The 23122-nt window shown below is 39.5% G+C and overlaps 1 protein-coding gene across 4 annotated transcripts in view; it reads right to left on the reverse strand.

Moving 5' to 3' along the window:
* Rbm27 (RNA binding motif protein 27) overlaps window positions 1–23122 on the reverse strand; it is a 71797-nt gene that overhangs the window by 29118 nt on the left and 19557 nt on the right. For 2 of the 4 annotated variants that reach the window (XM_021226640.2, XM_005069176.4), the window contains exons 4-9: window positions 17547–17638; window positions 16721–16914; window positions 15791–16051; window positions 14335–14628; window positions 10485–10619; window positions 3167–3331 (exon numbers count right to left, since the gene is read on the reverse strand). In XM_021226640.2, coding sequence (XP_021082299.1) covers window positions 3167–3331; window positions 10485–10619; window positions 14335–14628; window positions 15791–16051; window positions 16721–16914; window positions 17547–17638 — 1141 coding nt within the window. The remainder of the gene's footprint in view (window positions 1–3166; window positions 3332–10484; window positions 10620–14334; window positions 14629–15790; window positions 16052–16720; window positions 16915–17546; window positions 17639–23122) is intronic. The other 2 variants (XM_005069177.4, XM_021226639.2) reach the window with 2 other exon arrangements.

Here is a 23122-nt window from a genome sequence, read left to right on the forward strand (position 1 = left end):
AATCTAATAACAATACATATTTTCATCACCAATTTTGTAAACATTAACACATTATTCATTCAAAGATTGTTGAATTTTGTGTCTCAATTTCTAGGTATTTCTGTAATAAACAAATAGATTTTTTTAAGATGAATAGTTGGTTTCCTATCTAAAGCATATTTCAAATATAAAGGCTAGTTATTTATAATTATCTTAATACATGCTATTATTCAATGTACTTTTATTATATTTCTTATACTTTTTCTAGACCTATGTAACTATCAGCATTAATAGCAATTCTGAAAGAACTAACAGAGAACCCAAATGGCACATAACCTCTTCGCTCTACATCAAATCAGAGAAAGGTAGATTGAAGACACTGTTTTTCATAGTTATGATCCAGAAGTTCTTGTGTTTCATCCCTTTTGTTCTTAGTGGAAAATGTGTTTAATAATTCATATAAAGTCCAAGTTACAAGATCGGGTTCACTCAGATCTTTACTAACAACTGCCACTTCTATGACACAGAGTACAAGCTCACAAATGGTCACTTGCTGGTCTAGAGAGTTCAGTGGTTAAGAGAGAGCATGCTATTCTTTTTTTTTTTTTTTTGAGAGCATGCTATTCTTGCAGAAGACCCAAATTGGGTTCTCAGCACTCACATCAATTAGTTCATAACCACCTGTGAACAACCCAATTACAAAGGATCCAACATCCTCTTCTGGATGGGGTGGGCACCTGTATGCACATGTATATAACCACCCCCAGACACAGACACACACAATTAATAATAAAATAAACCAGGTATGGGGGTACATATCTTTAATATCAGCACTTGGGAGGCAGGTACAAGGTGATCTTTGTAAGTTTAAGGCCAGCCTGGTCTACATGGTTAAGTTCCAGGCCAGCAAGAGCAATATTAAAACAAACAACCCCTCTTAGGAATTTGCTGACTTCTAAAAGCATGATTCTGTAGCCCCTATCTCAATAAGCTAAATCACTCTCAACCCTCTTAGATCAAACCTTGCCCCGAATACTATATTCCCCCCAACTTCAGGTTCCATGAGCTTATTCTCTCCTTGCACAAAGCACCAACTCCAAGTTTAGAACAATTAAATGTCACTGAGGCGCAACCAATTGAGACACCTAGCATCAGAACTAGAACTGCTCCCTCTCACCCACATATCCCCTCATTTTTCTCTCCCTCCACTTTTGAAAACAGTCCACGGTGTGGTATAAAACAGTCAATGGATTAAAAACTGATTCCCTATAATAAAATGATACATGCTTTTGAAAATTAGTCACCATTGTTGTCTGTGATCCCTCCTCAGGGGAGAACGGCCAGTGATGTTCCTACTACAGGATTTACACTCATTCTCGGGGATTATATTCAGCCTAAAGCTTCCTGATGATGACTTTGGTTTTATTAAGCTCTTTCTTGGATGTCATACTGAATTTTGTCAGCTCCTACCCTAAGTCCTTCCCTATAAACTTTTTGTTTCTCTGATATATATATGTTCACATGTATATGGAAGACGGAGGTCAATGATGAGTATTTTCCTTAATCCCTCGCCATCTTATTTCCTGAGATAAAGTCTCTCTCACTGAATGTTCAGCTACAGTGGTTGACCAACAAACCCCAAGGTCTCTCAACTCAGCCTCCAGTGCCAGAATGATAGACATGTGTCACCATGCCCAGCTTTTTATGTGGGTGTTGGCAATTCAAATGATCCATGCCCTCAATTTTTTTGTCTAAGTCAACTAGATAGAATTATTACTTACTAAGAGAAGCGTGCTTTAGTGGAGTATAGTTTAAAAGAAATCCTATCTACTTTTTAAATTTAAGTATGTAAAACATCTGGGCACTAGTTTGAGGATAATAAGTAAAGTAACAAATTCCACAAATTCCACAATTAGGCCATTCTGGCTAGTTTTATGTGAACAAGTTGAGTTTTCTGAAAGGAGGGAACCTCAATTGAGAAAATGCCTCCATAAGATCCAGCTGCAGGGCATTTTCTTAATGAGTGACTGATGGGAGAGGGCCAAGACCATTGTGGGGTCCTGGCTTCTGTAAGAAAGCAGGCTGAGCAAGCCATCAGGAGCAAACCAATACGAAGCACCCCTCTATGGTTTCTGCATTAGCTCCTGCCTCCAGGTTCCTGCCCTGTTTGAGTTCCTGTCCTGCCTTCCTTTGCTGATGAACAGTGATGTGGACGAAATAAACCCTTTCCTCCCCAAGTTTCTTTGGTCATATTGTTCATGGTGTTTCATCACAGCAATAGTAACCAGATATAAGACACATACAAACTATAAATTAACAAAATAAACACTACTTCAACTTTTAAGCAAATCAACAAAGTATGGTCAAAAGTTTTCAATTACTGTCTAGTAGCAACAGAAACTGTCCTACAGTTGCCGCTACAAAAAGGTTCAAAATTTATACAATTAAATGACCTTGTTCTGTGACCCCTGGGCACATAGAATCCCAATAAATGTAATGATCCTGCAGTCAGGCCAGGCATGGTGACACACACCTGAAAACCAAGCACACTTGATTCCAAGTTCAAGGCTAACCTGAGCTATGTAGTGACCCTTTTTTTGTTTTTTAAAGAGCCCTTTAGTTAGTTTATGAACTAGAATCCAAAGGAAAAATGAGGAAAACATCTAATTTAAATAGAGACTAACAAGATACCAACAAAGCATAGCACAGATTTTCAAAACACCATCAATAGAGAGAAATAAATTTTCAAAAATACTGCATTCATTATGAGCAACCTGTCCATACAACAGGGAGTAGAAGGGAGAAACTATGTATACCACCAGCAAGAAACCAGAAGTTTATTTTTATTTCAAAAAAAAATGGCCCTAGTTTTTATGTATACAAGTAATTAGCTAGAAAACAGTCAAGCAGATACCATCTTCCTATCTACCTCAAGGAAGAGGTGACTGTCACCAAGATACTGAATGTAAATATACAGGACAACAAAGATGACGGACACACACACACACACAGAGGGCCTAATCATCAACAACCACTAGGACAAACCACAGAAGCAGAGAAACAGAAAATACTCTAAGAGATTTAATGGGAACTTTCAACAGGTCAGAATGCCAGATCATCTGCTAAGCTGACCAGTTTAAGGTATAAAAGATCTGTGAAGTGGATGGTCATCTGAAGCAAAGCTTACCTGGGACCAGAGGGGTGGGGCTGGAGACTGAGGTATGATACCCAATGGAGGATCCCATGAGGTTTCGAGGTGGCACCAAACGAGCTGCCAACAGAGGAGGCGGTGTCCCCAACTGAAGTCGCTCAGATGCAGCAGCACCATGTTCACGAGAATACATGGGCTGTCCTACAGAGAAAGAATAGGAGGGCAGCTGGGATTGAGAGTCACAAGCTTGCTTCTCTGAGGTAATGGTATACTTCCTGAGACTGTGAGCCAAGAACAGAGAAATTACAACAGGAGCAGTAGTAGAGAAAGACATTATTGAGATTCTAACTCAAGAAAACACAGACATGCAACTGGCTAGGATGCATCAAGGTACAAAGAAATTAGCACTGCATAATCTGCCTTTTAGAATATCCTCTCCCTTTCTTGAGAGATAGGGCTTTGTGTAGTACATGCTTGCCTCAAAGTCACTATAAAGCCGAGGCTAACATTAAACTCTTGGTCATATTGCCTTCGTGGCCCATGTTGTGGGACTGCAGGTATGCAGCACCACACCTGGCTTTCTATTTTTTAAATCTTAAATGGAGTAAATGCATGCTAATTTTCTCTAAAGCTCAACAATGTGCCAACCAAGTTACAGAAAAGCACCCTGAGTTACAATCCAAAGAATCTGATATTTGATGAGCTGTGCAGATATGAAGGCTGTCATGCACATACCCCTCTAAATGATGAAGGCTGTCATGCACATACCCCTCTAATCACAAGCAAAATGTCAACTCTGCACAAAACATACTCCCATATCTAAAAGCAGGGGAAAAAAACAGTAAGAAATACAAAACAAACTACTATATCCATAGCCTCACAAAGAATAAGAAATGTTCACTAGAAGAAAATTCAAAAGGTAGTGAAATTTTGTTAGCACCACAGAAAGGGTGACAAGAAAAAAAATGAAGAAAAATACAAACAGACCAATACTAGACATAGATAATGATTCTGGATTTTAGGTGTCATGTTTTAAAATAAAGTACATTGAGGGGGATACGAACACACATGCATGCACACAAACACATATATGTATGCAGACACAAATTCTATACAACAGGATTGGAAAACTAAAAAGTATCACAGAAGAAAACCTTCCTTTGGTTTCAATTTAGTACAATTCCCTGACAACAACATATGAAACATATAAACTTGTAAGATTTAGTTAATATTTTATGCCACAAGGCCAGACATTCATAGCAACATAAGATATAATAAATCAAAGTTAGAAAATTTTTATTATGTGACTAAATGTCCTTACAAGTTGTACAGTTCCTTTTTGATTTTTAACAGGCACACATAAGACAGGCCACAAAATAATCACTTGATTTCATAGTACTAAGAAGAAATAGGCTAAAATCTCCCATCTTCTCTGTCTACATGCATCGAGACAAGATGCCAAACCTCCCTGCAAAGCAGATGATGTAACTACATATTCAACACCAATCCTTTCAAATTTTGTTTTAAACGAGTCAATCACTACACTGCAACAGCAATTTACTACACCCTCAATTATTTAAAAATAATCCTAACCATGTCCTAAAACAGGGAATTCGCTGTGAAAAATATCCAAGAGGTACAACACTCAAGAGAAAACAAAAGAAATGTAATGTCAATCTTTATGATGGCTTTAAATGTATGATGCAGCACAAATCTGCCTATTATATGTAACCAGTAACTAGACTAGAGGGCAACCTTGTACAATGTCTAATTTTAAAACTGCAAGACAATGTCCAATTCAAGCATTAAGAAAGGTGGCTATGAGTTGGTTAGATGCGTGCCTGGTGTCTATGGAGGCTAGAAGAGGGTGTCACATACCCTGGAGTTATGAACAGTTGTAAGCTGCCATGTGGGTGCTCAATGACTATCAGAGCTCTTAACCAAGGAGACATCTCGCCAGCCCCTCAAATTTTCCAATACACTAAAAATATACATAAAGCTCTTTGCTTTATTTGAACAAACCAAATTATGCTATTCAGAAATTACCAATTACATTATTTACAAAACTTGAGTAATTGTAAGGGTTCAACAGTATTCAGAATGAAAGAAAATTAAAATCAAGTAACTAAAGATATTGAAAAATCTATTCCATTCTCTGATATTTTGTGTATGTTTGTGTTTATACATCCCTGTCAATGTCACTGTGTGTATCGGGGGGGTGCTCAGAGGACAACCTTGGGTGTCAGTCTTTCCTTTTTGACCTTGTTTAGTACAGGGTCTCCCGTTGTGCTCCAGCTGTCCCTCAAGAGTGCAGTGAATGTGCCTGTCTTCTTACTGTAGGAACATGCACTACATGAACATGCTACCACATCGACTTGCCCTGTTCAGGGGATCTCAACTCCAGTTTTCACACTTGTACAGCACCTTCTTTCTCCACGTGAGCCACCTCCCCACGCATCTCCAATTCTCTATTGTTTTTTACACATGCGATTCCCACTGCAGACCAATGTACTGATGATGATTCAATCACAGAATTTATCACATTTATGTGTATGTGTGTGTTTGTGCGTGCGCACATATGTGTAGGTCAGAAGACCACTTGTACTGGCTCTCTCTTCCCATTGCATGAATGGGGCTTGAGAATCAAACTTAGGTCACTAGGTTTGAGGCAAACACCTCATCTTTACCTACTGAACCATCTCGTCAGGCTCTTGAAGTTGTGTTTTAAATGCTATCAGATACCATATAGACTAGGGTTTCAGATTTTTTTTCCTATAAACTGTGTGTGTACATGCTCATGTGGGTACATGGATGTAAAGACAAGAAGCTGACATCAATATCTTTCCATTCTGCTTTACTTTCTACCTTTTTTCCTTTAAAAAAAAAAAAGAGACAGGGCTGGATAGTGGTGGCGCACGACTTTAATCCCAGCACTTGAGAGGCAGAGGAAGGTGGATCTCTGTGAGTTTGAAACCATCCTGGTCTACAAGAGCTAGTTCCAAGACAGCCTCCAAAGCCACAGAGAAACCCTGTCTCAAAAACACCAAAAAAAGTTTTATGTATATACAGTTGGCTACACATGTGCTATGTAAATGAGGATGGCCTTGAATTCCTTATTTTCCTGCCTTCACCTCATAAGTGCAGAGATTACAGGCATTTGCCAACATTTCTGGTTTTGCATGTTACTCAGCCTAAAACCTGGAATTCAGGGCTTCATGCAAGGCATCCTACCAGCTGAGTTACATCCCTGTGCTGCCTCTTATTTTTGAGACAAGTCTTTCACTGGACCTATAACAGCTCCATGAATCCGTCTGTCTCCTCTCCTACAGCACTAGAGCTCAAGGCACTCACTATGCTGACTCTTATGATGCTGGGGACCCAAAGCAAGACCCCCAAGGCTTGTTCAGTGCACACTTTACTAAGCCATCTTCCCTGCTCCTCCTTATATATTTCAGAATCAAATCATAGGTTTGTTTGTTTTTGTTTTTCGAGACAGGGCTTTTCTATGCAGCTTTGGAATCTGTCCTGGAACTAGCTTTGAATGACACAATTATGACCTATCTGATATTAATATTCAATATGCCCACAAATTAATTCTCTTTATAAACACTGAGACAGCATCTAAGACTATAAAGTTGTAAGACACAAATACCAATAGGAAACTGTCACTTTTTACTGGTTTTGGAACAAAAAAATGGTAATTACTAAAAGGATTGCTTTTACTCTAAGATTTTTATCTTTTACGGATTAAATTTGGGGGTGGGGTTGTTTTGTTTTATTTTTCTTGAGACAGGGTTTCTCTGTATATCCCTGGCTCTCTTGGAACTCACTTTGCAGACCAGGCTGGCCTGAAACTGAGAGAACCCAATCTCTGCCTCCCAAGTGCTGGGATTAAAAAGGTATGCCCCACCACCACCCGGCTTAAAATGTGTTAAGATTAAAATGATACTAGGTATCTTCCTATGCTGTCTCTGTTCTGACAAAGAAGCTGATAATTGTATTTGTTCTAATAGTCTTAGGTCTATTACCAGACTCTGGGAAACAAATGTTTGGAATTTCTGTTCTAAAGCATTACACTCTTTTAAAGACATGAGCAAAACGCCACCTGAGAACTGTTACCTTACACATCTTCGCTCCCTAGTATCTACCACAATGCCTGACACATTGTAAACACCAAGCAAATATTTTAAGAATTAAAGAATTTTATGCTAGGTCACTGGAATTACTGGTAACTGCCAAATTTTTAAAAATTAACACTAGCTGAGTATGGTCGCATATACCTTTATTTAATTCCAGAACTCAGGAGATAGAAGCAGGTACAACTCTTGAGTTTGAGGCCAGTTTGGTCTACAAAGTTCCAGGACAATCAGGGATATTAAAAAAAAAAAAAAAAACAAGAAAGAAAGAGTTAACCAGTGCACTGGTCACTACTAAAGCTGAATAACAGGTACAGGTATACTGTACATAACTGAGGTCATTATAATAATCTCTTCATTTTTATGTCTATTGTTATTTCTCATAAGTAAAAACAATGGGAGGCTGGTGCAGTGGCTCAGAGATTAAGAGCATTGGCTGTTCATCCAGAGGTCCTGAGTTCAAGTCCCAGTAACCACATGGTGGCTCACAACCATCTATAATGAGGTCTGATTCCCTCTTGTGGCGTGCAGTCAGAATATTGTATACATAACAAATAAATCTTTAAAAAAAGAAATTCAAAAAAATATAAGTAAAAACAATGATAGCAACAATAAAACAAACCTGCAGAGTCACCAGAAGACCATGAGACAGGAGAAAATGTCAGACAGACTTCTGATTTATATTCATAAGTGGAAAATCATTTAAGTACGCACTATTATAAAACAAATGCTCATATGTTATGTAGGAATCTGAACGAGGAGATGAATGTTTCTCAAGTACTTGAACCTTGCAGCAAAAGAGAAGCATAAATATGCTAGGGTTTTTCTATTCTTTCTTCTTCTTTGTTTTTTCAAGATGGGGTTTCTTTGTGTAGCCCTGGCTATTCTGGAACTTGCTTTGTAGACCAAGCTGGCCTTGAACTCACTGAAGTCCACCTACCTTTGCCTTCTGAGTTCTGGGATTGCAGATGAGCACCAACACCTGGCTGAACTACGTGTTTTAAAAAGCAAAGCAAGATTGGAGCTTGTATTGCATGCTAGAGGCCCATGATGTTCAAGCCCACCATCATTAAAGGAGGGAGGGCAGTAATGTGTCAGTCATACAATGATGTCCACATGAGTAGCTGGATCTTTTACCCACTGACAAAGACAAAGGTAGAGGCAGAGAATTAAGAATAGGCTTTATTTTCAGAGGTTGAAATCTGATGAGAATATAGGAACTGCACAGAATATAATGCATTCTTTACAAATTACTAGATGCAAAGATATGTTAGATGCCTTACAAGAATATAAATTCATTTCCCTTTAGAAAAATAGTAAGTAACATTACTGTCGCTTTGGAAAAGGAAAGTGAGATATAGAGAAATTAATGAACTTGGCCTAGATGAGAGGGAGCAGCACCAGGATCTTAAACTAGGTCCAACTAATTTACTTGTCTGCCTCTGCTGACATGAAAGAGAGGAGGAAAACTTTTCAGAGGCAAATTTACAAGCATGAATACACACAAAAAAAAGAATATACCATCATTTCTATAAAGGAGGGGCTCATAATCTGACACTGTAAACAACCACTTTGACTGTTTTTTGGTTTTTGAGACAGTGGCTTCAGTCGCCCAAGGCAGTCTCATACTTCTTACGTGGTTGAGACTGGCCATGAACTCTTTCTCTTTTGAGACAGGGTTTCCCTGTGTGGCTTTGGAGCCTGTCCTGGAACTAGCTCTTGTAGACCAGGCTGGTCTCGAACTCACAGATCTATCTGCCTGCCTCTGCCTCCCAAATGCTGGGATTAAAGGAATGTGCCACCACTACCCAGCTTGGCCATGAACTATTGATACTCCTGCCTCCACCTCCCAAGTGCTCAATTTACAGAAATATGCCATCATGCCTGGCTTAATTAACTTTTAAAAATTATTTCTGAAAAATAACTTTAAAATATATGCAAAGCTTGATATAAATATATCAAGCTGGGTTGGCACACACCTTTAATCCCAAAACTTGGGAAGCAGGGAAAGGTGGATCTCCTAAGTTTGAGGACAGCCTGGTCTATAAGGTGAGTTCTATGACGGCCAGGACTACACAGAGAAACCTTGTCTCAAAAAACAAACACAAAATCAACAAAGCACTTGGTTTTTAAAAAGGTCAAGTAAAAGGAAACACTTTAAAATTAAACAATGTTTAAAATAAATGTGTTAAAATACTAATTTATGTTTTCTATCTTTACTTCAACTATTAGACATATTTTATCTGATTCTTATACTTCTTAGAAGACAGGCCACGGGTAGTAGAGATTTCTTTAGCAAAAGCTCAACGATGTGACTGCAGTAGTTACTATGAAGAAACTTTATACTGCCAGCATACAGCTGCAGAGGGCTTCTTGCTTTTCCCCATCAGCATACAAAATTAAAATAGTCATGACATAGTTGGCTTCATAAATACGAATGCAATTGTACAGTTATGCATTCTACAAGAATAACACACACCTCCCTCCCCGGTTGAGACAGGGATTTTCTGTGTCACAGCCCTGACTGTCCTGGAACTCACTCTGTAGACCAGGCCAGCTTCAAACCCACAGAGATCCAACTGCCTCTGCCTCCCAAGTGCTGGGATTAAAGGTGTGCACCACTGCTCAGCAAAAATAGCATTTTTGGCGTACTCACACACAGCACCACAATGCATGTGTGGAAGAGCAGAGGACAATTTGCAAAAAGTCCTTTCTCTCTTTCCACCACATGGGACCCAGGGATCAAATTCTGGTTCTGAGGTTTGGTGGCAACTGCCTTTACCCACCATCTTGACAACCCACCAAAAACACACTTTGGGTCCGTCTGTCTCCTTTCCAATCCCCAGACTACCCCAGACATCATGCTGACGCCAGGCCAGGCAGAAATAGCACCTCAGAGCTACAGCCCAATATGCAAGACCCTAGCCTTGGACCAGAATTGTATGACTGGACTGGAAATTACACTCAAAGCAGCTCATGCTGAGTTTCTAGAATTGTACAACACCCACTCTGGACTGCCATCCTTTACAGGATGCATCCCCAGAAATTACACACACAGTCTTCATCAGAACATAGGAAGATATCCTGTCCCCTGTCCCACAAGACCCAAAAGTCATAATTGCAGGTGGCACTCCATTTACTGCCCATCGCCTGTCCTATGTATGAAAAACTGATGTGTTAAAAAGAATTAAGAATTTCTGGAATTGATATTTACTCACTCTCTGATACTGTATAAAGGAGGTTCTGGGGTAAAGGAGGAGGTAGTCTTGCTCCCACTGGTGCAAGATTGGGCACTGCACTTGTCCCAGGCTGGTCACGGCTGTTTATTAAGCTTGACTGTGAAATGGGAGGTCCTGCAGAATAAAAAAAAAAGTGACAAGAACAAGATTAATAGTTACTAGTAAGAGCAGGGTACTGATACTAATTGATTCCAATTTAACAATCCTGATGACAGTCCTAGTTCTCCAACAGGCAAAGTGGGACTGGGTGCCTCTGCAGGCAGACATGAGAATGGTGGAAAGAAACTTGAGGAACAGTAGATGGCTTAATCTTAAGTGAGCAATAAACATGAATCTGCAGTTGTGAATACAATGGAAAGTATCAAAGATATTATAATGAAGCTGGTTCACAGTGGCTTGCACTTTTAATCCCAGCACCTGAGTGGCAGAGGTAGGTAGATCTCTGAGTTCAAGGCCAGTCTGGTCTATATAGGCATTCCAGGCCAGCCAAGATTATACAGAGAGATTTTGTAGCCATCCCCCCACCAAAAAAAGTAGAGGGCTAGGCTGGAGATAGTTCATTGATGGAGTGCTTGCTTAGCATGCACAAAACTTTGATCTGGATTCCCCGTGTGATGGCACACGTTTACAGTTGCAACTCTTGGAAAGTAGAGATAGAAGGATCAGATGTTCACGATCCCTTTTCTAAATAAATAAATGAAGGTCAAAGGTGGAAAGGATGTAGCTCAGTGGTTGTGTCTGGGATTTGCAAGACCCTGAGTTCAGCTGTCAGTACACCAATAACAAATTAAATTTAAAATAGGTAAATAAAGAGAAACGTGTAAGAGAATAAAATTAATTTAATATATATTGTAGAAATTATGTGTTTTCTTCCTAAGCTTCGGTTATACACTATATTTTCATATCACTTTTTATCATTTATTTAATTAACTTACATGCATGAATATTTTTGTCTGCATGTATGCACATCATATAAAATTGTGCCTGGTGCTTATAAAAGTAGGAGAGGGCATCAGATCCCCTGGAACGAGTTATGGAACATGTGGGTACTAGGAACTGAACCCAGATCCTCAGGAAGAGTAACAACTGCTCTTAACTGCTAAGCTACCTCTTGACCTCCTTCAGTCAATATTTAATATTAAGAGTTGCTAAGTTAAGGGCTAGAGCTGTTGCTCAACAGTCAAGTAGTTGCTTAGTATACTGTTAATTTCTGTCAATGCTACACAAACTAGTCTCCAGGAAGAGAACCTCAGTGAAGAACCACCTCCATCAGACTGGTCTGCAGGCATGTCTATGGGAAAGGTTCTTGATTACTAATTGAGTAGGAGGGCTCAGCTGTGTGTCTTGAGTTGTATAAGAAATGTAGCTGAACAAGTCAGTACAGAGCATTCCTCCTTTGTCTCTGCTTCAGTTCTGCCTTGGCTCCCCTCATTGATGGCCTGACTGTAAGTTCTAAACCCCAGTTTCAGTCACTATTTTATCATAGCAACAGAAAGTAAACTAGGACCCAAAGCATACAGATCCCTCCCTGCAAGGTGCAATCCCTAGCACCACAGTCCCCCACAAAGCAAAGCTGAAAAACAACCACCTGTACATAAATAAAATCCTTATATATTACCAACTTTTAACAATTTATTTTGTGTGTTTCTGTATGTGTGCTCACATATGTAAGTCACGTGGTACAGAATATATATGGAGGTCAGAGGACAAACTAAGGGAGCTGGTTCTCTCTTCTGCTACATGGATTCCAACGATCAAACTCAGGTCATCAGGTTAGGTGGCAAGCTCCTTGATCTGCTGAGCCACCTAATGGCACATCTTATGATTGTTGTTGTGATTGCTAATGGAGGGGAGGTTAGCCATAGTGTGCATGTGGCAGCCAGAAGACCAATCTATGGAGTCAGTTCCCTCCTATTTCTATGTGTGTTCTAAGGAGTGAACCTGGATTACAGGCTTACACAGCAATCACCTTTACCTGCCAGCCATCTTGTTACCAACTTTAACATGCTGTATACTTTAGTACAGGGAAGCTTAGCAATGGGTACACAGTTAGGATTGTGCTAAATTATTTTTCCTAACTATTTTGATTAGAGTTTTGGTGCTGGGGACAAAAATCAGGTCCTCACACATAAATCAAGCAATGTAGCACTGATCTATACCACAGCCCTAAAATAAAGTGCTTTAAAAAAAGAAAAATAGCTGGGTGGTGATGGCACACTCCTTTAATCCCAGCACTTGGGAGGCAGAGGCAGGCGGATCTCTGTAAGTTCAAGGCTGGCCTGGTCTAGAGATGAGTTCTCAGGACAGGCTCCAAAACTATAGAGAAACCCTGTCTTGGAAAAACAACAACAGCAACAACAAAAAACCCCAAAACCAAAAAAAGAAAAGAAAAATAGTGCTGGGGATATAGCTCAGAGGTTGACAGTTTGCCCAGAATGCAAGAAGCCCTGGATTCAATCCCCAGAACTGAAAAAGACAGAGAGAACCAGATGATGCAGACCTGTAATCCCAGTTACCTAGGAGGCTACATATAGCAAGAAGATCTCAAGTTCAAAGTCTGCCTGGACTACAGCTCAAAGCCAGGCTAGCCAGCTTAGTGAGACCCTGATGCAAAGTAAATTGAAGGGGCAGAGGGTAAGCCTGAGTGGGGAGTGCTTGCTGGGGCATGAGTGAAGTCCTATACCAAAAACAGAGAAATACTGCCTAAATTAAATGGCGATAATTTTTAAGATAATAATCTGCTATTCTTTAATAATGAAATGTTAAATGAAAGTATATATTTTTTAGACCTTTACATGGATGTAAATAATTCATTCCAATTGAATTTTAAAAATTTAGTCTTATTTCTGCTCTTGCTATACTCATAACCTTACATCAACTGTCTGCTCAGCCTCCAGAGTGCCGAGTAGCAGGTGTGTGCCACCACACCCTGCTAGCAACCACTAATACTTCTTATGTCTGTGCATGTGTGTGTACAGAGGTCGGGAGAGACGGCAGTTGTCTTGTTCTGTCATTCACCACTTTATTCCCTGTAGATTTTTCACTGCACCTACAGCTATCTGGCAGGCAACAACCCCAGCAATCCTCCTGTCTCTGCCCTACTCCCTCAGAGATGAGTTACAAGTACACAGTCACATCTGGCTTTTAATGTCAACACCAGGGATTTGAACTCAGATCCTCATGCTTGCACAGCAAGTACTCTTACTGACTAAGCCATTTCCCAGGCCCTTAAATAAGGCCATTTTTAAATATTTCTTATTCTTGATTTGGGTGGATTCAATAAATGCATATTCTTTTTTAAAAACATAAAGTCTCTTTCAGTAAAGAAATCCACAAGGAAATACACACTGTTAAAAATGGCATGGCATTTAGAATTTCTCCCACAAAAACAAATCAACCCAAAACACTATGGGACAGAATTAAAGTTGACTGAATGGATAGATAATCACTGAGGCCAATTAGACAAATACTGCCTAAGTTAGTATTCATCCTCTGAAGAGTCTACAATCTAAAATATCTCATTATTTTAATATTCTTGAAGAGATTTTCTTTAAATACTAAGAAAATCCACAAATCTCCCAGTATGTTTCTTTGCTAACATCTTAAGATACTGACAAGGTTTCATCTCCATGGCAACAAAGGTAGGCTACTACAGACAAAGGGCAACACTGCAGGTACAGTAAAGAACGGCAGAAAGTAAGAGCATCTTAACTATGGGAGTATAGTTTATTCCATTACTGTTTTCAAACATTTTAATAGTTAGCAAAGGGATGAGGTTCTTCTAAATACAACCCATCAACAAAACAAGATGCAACCAGCACATACTTACTTGGTATGGGAAGCACAACAGAAGGTGGAGGCTGGCCATGTCCTTGAGGAACAGGAAGTCTCATACTATGGCCAGGGCCTGGGCCTGGGCCGGGACCAGGACCAGGGCCGGGACCAGGGCCTGGGCCTGGGCCTGGCATTGGAGGCATTAACATTCCGGGAGGTGGTGGAGGAGGAAGCCCAGGAGGAGGGGGTGGGAAGGGGATCATACTTGGCAGAGCAACTTCATCAACAACTAGAGGATCATTCCCATGATCAAACTGACAAAGGTCACCAAGTACACAAAATCCTCTTTCTGTAAGAATTAAAATTAAAAAAACAAAAACAAAAGCCTTATTACGATCTACTTAGAGTTCAAAGAATAAAACAAATTCCAGAAAACTCAACATCCTAATTTACATTGTAGTCTTTTTCTAACAAGTAGAAAATCTCCATAGGGCTGGCCTGTGAGTGACCACATAACCTTGAGGCACGCATATTCTCTATTCTCTATGGCAGTAGACCTATTGAAATTTTACAACAGCAGGATCAAATAGGATACTAAACAGCTACTATTAGATTAACCAGGTTGTTAAATTTTTATAAGAAACAGGTGTGGTGGTGACTCCTGTAATCTTAGCAATCTAGAGGCTGAGGCAGGAGGATTGCAAGTTTGAGGCCAGCCTGAGGTACATGCACATTTGAGGCATGCCTGGGCTATATACTAAGACTGTCATTTAAAAAAAGAAGTTTTTTTTAAAATAATGAAAACAAGATATTTTACCAAATATCCATTTATCAAATGTTGGATAGGAAGGAATAAAAGCCTTGAACTAATAATCTCATTTCAGTGATCTGTTTCATAATATTATTTTAAAGCAACCATTCTTGCTATATATGGTTTAAACTTAAAATACTCAAGTAGATAGAAGAAATGACTTACAATGTTCTAAAATTTATTTTTAAAATAGTTGGTAGAGAAGATCATGAATGTTCCCAACACCAAAAACTAAGTTTGATGTTATAAACATGTTAGTTACTCTGATTGGATTACTACATACAGTATAGATCTACTGAATTCTTGCTGTATGCTGTAAGTATGTATAGTATGCATCAGTTTACACAATTTAAACAATATTTTAACACTAAATTTCTACTAGGCAGGGTACACAAGGCTATTTATTGTAGAACTGCTTCTAACTGAAAATGCTGAAAAGGTACTAAGTGCATATTTATGATAAATGGGTTGAACATATTTTCATACATATAGAATACTAAGTAAGTGCCTCAAAAAACACTTGAGGAAGTTCTTTACATGTCAGTATGGAGTTATTTTCAGGACACTGTAAGTGATAAACATTACATGGTGCATGAAGAAAACAGTAGTAATCACATTAAAAAAAAAAGAATGCAAGTTGCCTGCAACACTTCCTTTCCTAGGTGGGAACAGCACATACAAAAGAGAAGGCCATCTTTACCATCATAATCTCTGCAGCGCCTCTTTGGTGGTGGGTTTCGACCAAAAGAATTGGAAGAGCTATGATTGTTATAGTAATTAGACCAGCTCTCGGTTGTGTTTTCAGAGTGGTGAGCAGGCGCAATCACAGTGACAGTGCTGGGAATGGACTGCGCCCCAGAGGAGTACTGCTCACAAGAGTTTGGAGGTGGAGCAGACACAGGCACATAGGAGCTCTCCAGGTCATTCCTTTCACTCTTAAACTTTGATCTTTCCCTGTGCTCTGTTTTAGAGACAGAAAGAAACAAGAGAGGTCACATGTTTACATGCCTAAGCTACACTTGCTCACAACAACAATGCTGAGAACATTAGCCTATGCTTACTGAGACATCCACAAGCTTAAACGCATTCACTAGCAGTATATTCTAAAAACAGGAACATATCTTGGGGAGGGAGAGGGAGCTGGGAGTAATATGTGTAAAAAGTTAACTTAAAAAAAATTATTATAAAACAGCAAACAAGCAAACAAAAAAAAAACAAGAACATATCTCAACAGACTTGTGAAAGACAATGTTTTACAGTATCAACAAGTACACTGACAGAATACGGGTCAGTTTTTCCACTGACATTTTGGATTTTTCTTTTTTATAAACACTGGGCAACCTATAGCAAGTCAATTCAATTACTTTCAGGGAAAACAAAAGAAGGCAACCTTTTTACGTAAGTGCTGTTGTCACTAATTAAAAAGGCATTTGTATCAACTATAAAAATGATTTAAATCTTGATATACTCTATAATAACAGGATTAACTTTTAAACAACTGCCTTAATTTCAAGGATATATGAGATTAGCACTGTCTTTGTAAGATCAATGTCCAGTTTTTGAAGGCAATTCTAGTTTTCCCATTTCTCTCACCTGTCAAGCAAGCTTTCCCAGGCTGCTGTCTACTCACCAACATTCCTGTTTGCATCTCTGTCTTTGCTGCGGCCCCTGCTGCGGCTCCTACTCCGACTCAAGCCTCGGCTCTTACTCCTGCTCTTGCTCCTGCCCCTTCTCCAGTCGTACTTCTCCCGATACAGCTCGTTCCGCTCGTAGTACCGCTCATAGTCTCTCCACTTGCCATCTTCTCTTTTCTTCTCACGTGTCCTATAGTACACAGATATAAAAGCCATACGTAAACTCTAGAAATGAAATCTGTGCATAAGTCCAGAGATAAAATACTCTCTCTATGTCACAATTCATAATGTCTATTTTACAATGCCTCAAGACTACCACTAACTCTTCTAACCATTATTAAAAGGGTAAAGGGTTTTCCCACTTCAAGTACACAGGGTAGGGAGAAATACAGAGGTAAACCCAGAAGTATGAGGAAAGTAGGGGAGAAGACAGAAATCAGAAGGAGAAAGGGGGAAATGTTCAAATAAGTCTTCCTAAACAAAGACCATTTTGTGATCAAAGGTGAACACATGCCAAACTGTACCCTTTTGGCATATGCCAGCATGGATAATTTTAATATGGAGCACCCCTAAACAAATGGAACATTTCATTATAATTCTCTAAGGAGACTGCTCCCACCCGAGCTCTTGGGAAAAGCAAATAATGACTGTTTTTTAGATACAGAAGCTAAGACAACAGCAAAGACAGAACAGAGAGAAGGCAACACTCTTACCCTTAGTACTTTAGAAAGGGTGTTGGGACACAGACATAGATGCTATGTAACTAACTTTGCATACTGAAAGTGGCTTTCAGTACCTTACTATTCAGAGACAAATACAAACCTTCGTTCACTGGATTCTGAGCGACTCTTCTGAGGACTAGGATATTTCTTCTTTCTACCATCTCGTTCTTCTTCTGCTGGCTCTTGAAATACCTGTGAGATTTGTTAAAAATAAGATCAGTTCCTCCATGGGCAGTGGTGGCACACACCTTTAATCCCAGCACCAAGGAGACAAAGGAAGGTAGATACTTATAAATTCAAGGTCAGTGTGTTATACAGAGTGAGCTCCAGGGCAGCCAGGGTTACACAGAGAATCCCTGTCTCGAAAACACCCACCCCAAAAAGATCAGTTTCCCTATAAGGTACAAAAGTCAGATAACTGATAAATCTTTCTAGTATAAGAAAAGGTATAAACATACTGAATGCTGTGGCCTGAACCAAGTATGGTCCCACATACCTGAGAGGTAAAAGTGGGGCATTCTTAGAGTACCTGAGACCCTGTCTCAAAAAAGAAAACCTACTACTCCTCTCAAAAACAAATATAAATATTCAAGCTATATCATTTATTGAACAGACAATTACATACATACTTAAAATACTGTTTTAAGCCAAAAAATGTCAGAGAATAGGGAAAGTAAAAAGTAGGCTCACATTAATTCAAAACAGGACATATTAGCTGACTATGGCAGTACAATCACATGACTGAAGCGAAAGGATTGTTACATTTGAGGCCATCCTGGCCTATAAGCAAGACCCTTTCTTTAAAAAAAAAGAAAAAGAAAAAGAAAGAAAGAAAATAAGTAAGGTATGATAGCTCATACTTGTCATTTCCACATTTGGCAGGGCTGAGGCAGGAGGACTGCCATAAGGATAAGGCTAGACTACCAACATAACGAGTTGCAGGCTCCAAGAGCTAAATAGCAAGGCTTTGTCTTAAAAAGAAAAAAAAAAACGTAATTTTTTTTTTAAAAACAGCATGCCAACTTTGAATTAACTTATAGTAGATAACTATAGTGTAAGAAGAGATAAATATGGTGTTCTCTCAACTGAGGCAGGAAAACTACCAATCATTAAGTACCATACTTCTTAATTCCAAAATACAATAAAACCAGGAATGGTGGCTCACACCTTTAATCCCAGCACTGGGGGGGGAGACGACGGGACAGATTTCTGTGTATTCAAGGCTGGACTGGTTTATATATCAAGATCCAGAACAGCTGGGACTACAAAGAGACCCTACCTCAAAACACCAAAACTATGAAATAAATAAACAAATAAAAATTAAGTTTGGGCTGGGGTAGTTGTGCAATCCTTTAACCTCAGCTCTGGGAAAGCAGAGCCACTGTGAGCCGGAAGTCAGCCCAGTCTACACAGCAAGACCCTGCCTCAAAATCACAGTAAATAAATAAGTTAGTTTGGGCCAGGTATGCTAACATGCAAAAGCAATCTTATAGAGCATTCTGGAGACTAAGACAGAAGGATCATGAATTCAAGACAGCCTCAAAATTAACAAAAAATAAAATAATAAGTTGGGAAGCTTGGGGCCTAGCTCAGTAGCAAAATGCCTGCAGACCGAACACAAGGCCTTGAGTTTGATCCTCAGTACCACATACAAATGAATCAAATTTGTAAGAACTAAACAAATTCCCAAATAATGGAGAAGCTCCTTATGTATTAAGTAATATCCAAATCAAGAAATGAGTGAATGGCCCAGAAGGAATAATGTAATAAAATGCAGATAGCAGGGCTAGAGAGATGGCTCAGCCGCTAAGAGCATTGGCTGCTCTTCCAGAGGTCCTGAGTTCAATTCCCAGCTCACAACCATCCACAATGAGATCTGGTGCCCTCTTCTGGCCTGTAAGCATATATGCAGACAGAACACTATATGTAATAAATAAGTACATCTTTAAAAAAATAAAATAAAATGCATATAGCATAATAATAGCGGCCACAACATGTATGGCAGCAGAGACTACATAGTCATCCAACTGGATTCATAAGTCCATTTCCTCCAGTAGTGAACAAAGAACACAAATGATGCATTACTCACTGAGAAGTAACAAGTTGACTCTAGATAATAATAACCCCACAGAACAAATAGTATATATTTACAAAATAAAATCTTGGGAAAGTTTTGATAAAAAGGATCAAATGTGTGCAGCATAAACTATAGCATACACCTTCTGTTGTTTTTCAGCATCAGGATGAGCTTTGTCAGTGGTCCAGATGATCTTATCTTTTTCCCCCGTGGCCAATAATCTAATTATAAAAGCAACTGGCAGTACAATGCAGCTGAGGCTCAGAGAGTCAAGATGGCTAGTCCTAGAGCCAGTTGCAAGCTGCAAAAACAGCAACTGAGCAGATCAGGAATTAAACCATTACATTTATGTGTGTCTGTATGGACTATTGTTTACACATACCGGTAAGTACAGCTGATTCAAATATAAAATCTTAGGAAAAAGAAATGCCAGACAACTGTCATTCAGGAGAGCTCTGGAGCTAAGCTCATATTATCCATTTTTTTCAATTTTCACAATTAGGATTACAAAGACACTACAAATGGAACCTTGTAATTATGTTTTAAAACTGTTCTTTTAAAACAGGATAATAGAATTTTTAAAGACTTGTTTTTGCACGAGTTCCTGCATATATGAATATGTACCATATGAGTGGATGGTGCCTGGAGAGGCTAGAGGGTAGAAGATTCCCTAGAGCTGGAGTTGCAGGTGTTTGTACCGTCTACCATGGGCTGGGGAGTTGATGAAGAATGGCAAAGCTCTATCAACTAGCCATCATCTCTTCAGCCCCCAGTCTCACTTTTGTTAATATTCAAACCAAGTGTAACTGAAAAGATTCTCATAAGTCAGTGAATACCTGCTATGACTACAGAAAAAGACTACCTGTCATTTAAAAATTGGTTATAAAATATTTAACCTATACCAAATATCATAAATTATGCACTATAAAGTACCAAAGAAAAATTCCTATACCACATGCGAGGAAGGTCTCCATTTTTCCTACCTGAAAAGACAAATCGAAAACCTCACTAGCCTCCTTTAAAGACTTATGAGGCAGGCTCAGCATACATACCTTACAGCCTAGCACTTGGGAAGTGGAGGCAGACAGGTCAGGTATTCAAGGCCACTTTGGGCTGCATGAGACCCTGCTTTAAAAAATAAAAGTTGGAGCCGGGCGTTGGTGGCGCACGCCTTTAATCCCAGCACTCGGGAGGCAGAGGCAAGCGGATCTCTGTGAGTTCGAGGCCAGCCTGGTCTACAAAGTGAGTTCCAGGACAGCCTCCAAAGCTACAGAGAAACCCTGTCTTAAAAAAAGACCTTTAAGTCATTTTGTCTGTAGGATAAAGTAAATTTTAAAAGATGGTAAATGGAAGTTAGAGAGACAGCTCAGCAGTTAAGAGCACATGCTGCTCTTGCAGAGAACCCAGGTTCAGATGCCAGAACTCATGGCAGCTTACAACTGTCTATAACTCTGGTTCCAGGGAATCCATCTTAGTTCAGAGTACTATTGCTGTGACGAAACACCATGAACAAAAGCAACTTGGGGAGGAAAAGGTTTATTTGATTTACACTTCCACATCCTAGTATATCAAGGAAGGAAGTCAGGGCAGGAACCTAAAGGGAGGGACTGATGCAGAGGCTACGAATGAGTGCTACTTACTAGCGTGTTCATCATGGATTGCTCAGCCTGCCTTCTTATAGAATTTAGGACCACCATCCCAGGGGTGGACCATCCCACAATGGGCTGGGCTCTTCTCCACCATCGCTAATTAAGAAAATGCCCTACAGACTTGCCTTACAGCTGGACTTTATAGAGGCATTTTTCAACCTCTCCAGTGACTCTAGCCTGTGTAGGTTAACAGTAAACTAGCCAGCACAGGACCCAATACCCTCTTCTAGCCTCCATGGTCACCAGGTATGCATATGGTACACAGACATACATGCAGGCATATACTCACATACACAAAATAAAAATAAATCATTTTTTAGATTTATGTCTGTGCATCATGTGCATGCATCCTGGAACTGGAGTTACAGATGACTGTGAACTATCATGTGGATGGTGGGAATCAAACCCAGGTCCTCTGCAAGAAAACGTGTTCTTAACCACTAAGCCAACTCTACAGCTGATAAAATAAAAACAAAGATTTCTTTAAAAAGTTGGAAAATATTTCTGTTCCTGGCACTGGACTAAACACTACCTATATTTATTTGTACATACAAATCTTTTTTCCAGCTGGGAAGTGGTGATACATTCCTTTAATCCCAGCACTTCGGAGGCAGAGGCAGAAGGACCTCTATGAGTTCTCCTTCAACACGGAGGACTCAAAGTTTAATTGAAATAAAGATATGTGCTAAAAATGTAGCTCAGAGTGTGCTTGCCTGGCATATACAAGGCCCTAGTTTATCCTGTAACTGGGTACAGTGACACATGCTGATGACAGCAGCACTCTGGAGGTGGAGACAAAAGGAGCAGAAGTTCAAGGCTATCCTTGGCCACATAGTGAGTTGAGACCAACCTAGGATATATGAGACCCTATCTCAAAAATTTACTTATCCTACAGCCAGGCAGTGATGGCACATGCATTTGATCACAACACTGGATCTCTGAGTTTGAGGCCGGTCTGATCTACACAGCAAATTCTAGGACAGCCAGGGCTACACAGACAAACCCTGTCTTGAAAAACAAAAACAAAAAACCTCTTTTCTACATTCTTATCAAATATTGCTTAATTTATATAGGAAAGGAACTATAAATGAAAGCTATAATGTTTCCATATTGGTTCAAGCAAGCCATTTGGTTGTATCTTTTTAAATTAAGTTGTGGGAGTGGGTATGTACAAATGAATGCAGGTGCCCACAGAGACCAAAAGCAAGACCTCTGCAAGAACAATATGTACTCTTAACCTCTTAACTACGATCCATCTTTCTAGTCCCTTAGCTCAGTATCTTTAATCATGTTTTCATACTTTAACAATATTTCCACTTATTTTTCCAATGTTGACATGTGGTTAAAAGAGTTAGCCAGGGGGCTGGAGAGATGGCTCAGAAGTTAAGAGCACTGACTGCTCTTCCAGAGATCCTGAGTTCAATTCCCAGCAACCACATGGTAGCTCCCAACCATCTATAATGAGATCTGGTGCCTCTTCTGGCCTGCAGGGATACATGCACACAGAACACTGTATACATAATAAATAAAAATAAATTATTAAAAAAAAAGAGTTAGCCAGGAGGTAGTGATGCACACCTTTAATCCCAGCACTCAGGAGGCAGAGGCAGGCAGATCTCTGTGAGTTCGAGGCCAGCCTGGTCTACAGAGCAAGTGCCAGAACAGGCTCCAAAGTTACACAGAGAAAACCTGTCTCGAGAAAAAAAAAAAAAAAGGATAATTTCTCTGTATATGTAATGGCATGTTACCTAATGATTTATTTTGAAGTTTCCTTAATACTTTACTTTCATTCAAGCCTCTGTATGTAACCAAATTTCCCTTTTTTAGAAATCACTGGATTTCTCTGAAGGCTGAAAAAGAATAATGCTTGCTGTTTAACTACAAGGACCTGAGTTCAGATGCTGGCACCCACAAGAGAGAGGCATCCTGCTCACATCTGTAACCCAACTC

This window comes from Mesocricetus auratus, unplaced genomic scaffold (genome assembly GCF_017639785.1).
Source record: "Mesocricetus auratus isolate SY011 unplaced genomic scaffold, BCM_Maur_2.0 Super-Scaffold_6730, whole genome shotgun sequence".
Lineage (NCBI taxonomy): Eukaryota > Metazoa > Chordata > Mammalia > Rodentia > Cricetidae > Mesocricetus > Mesocricetus auratus.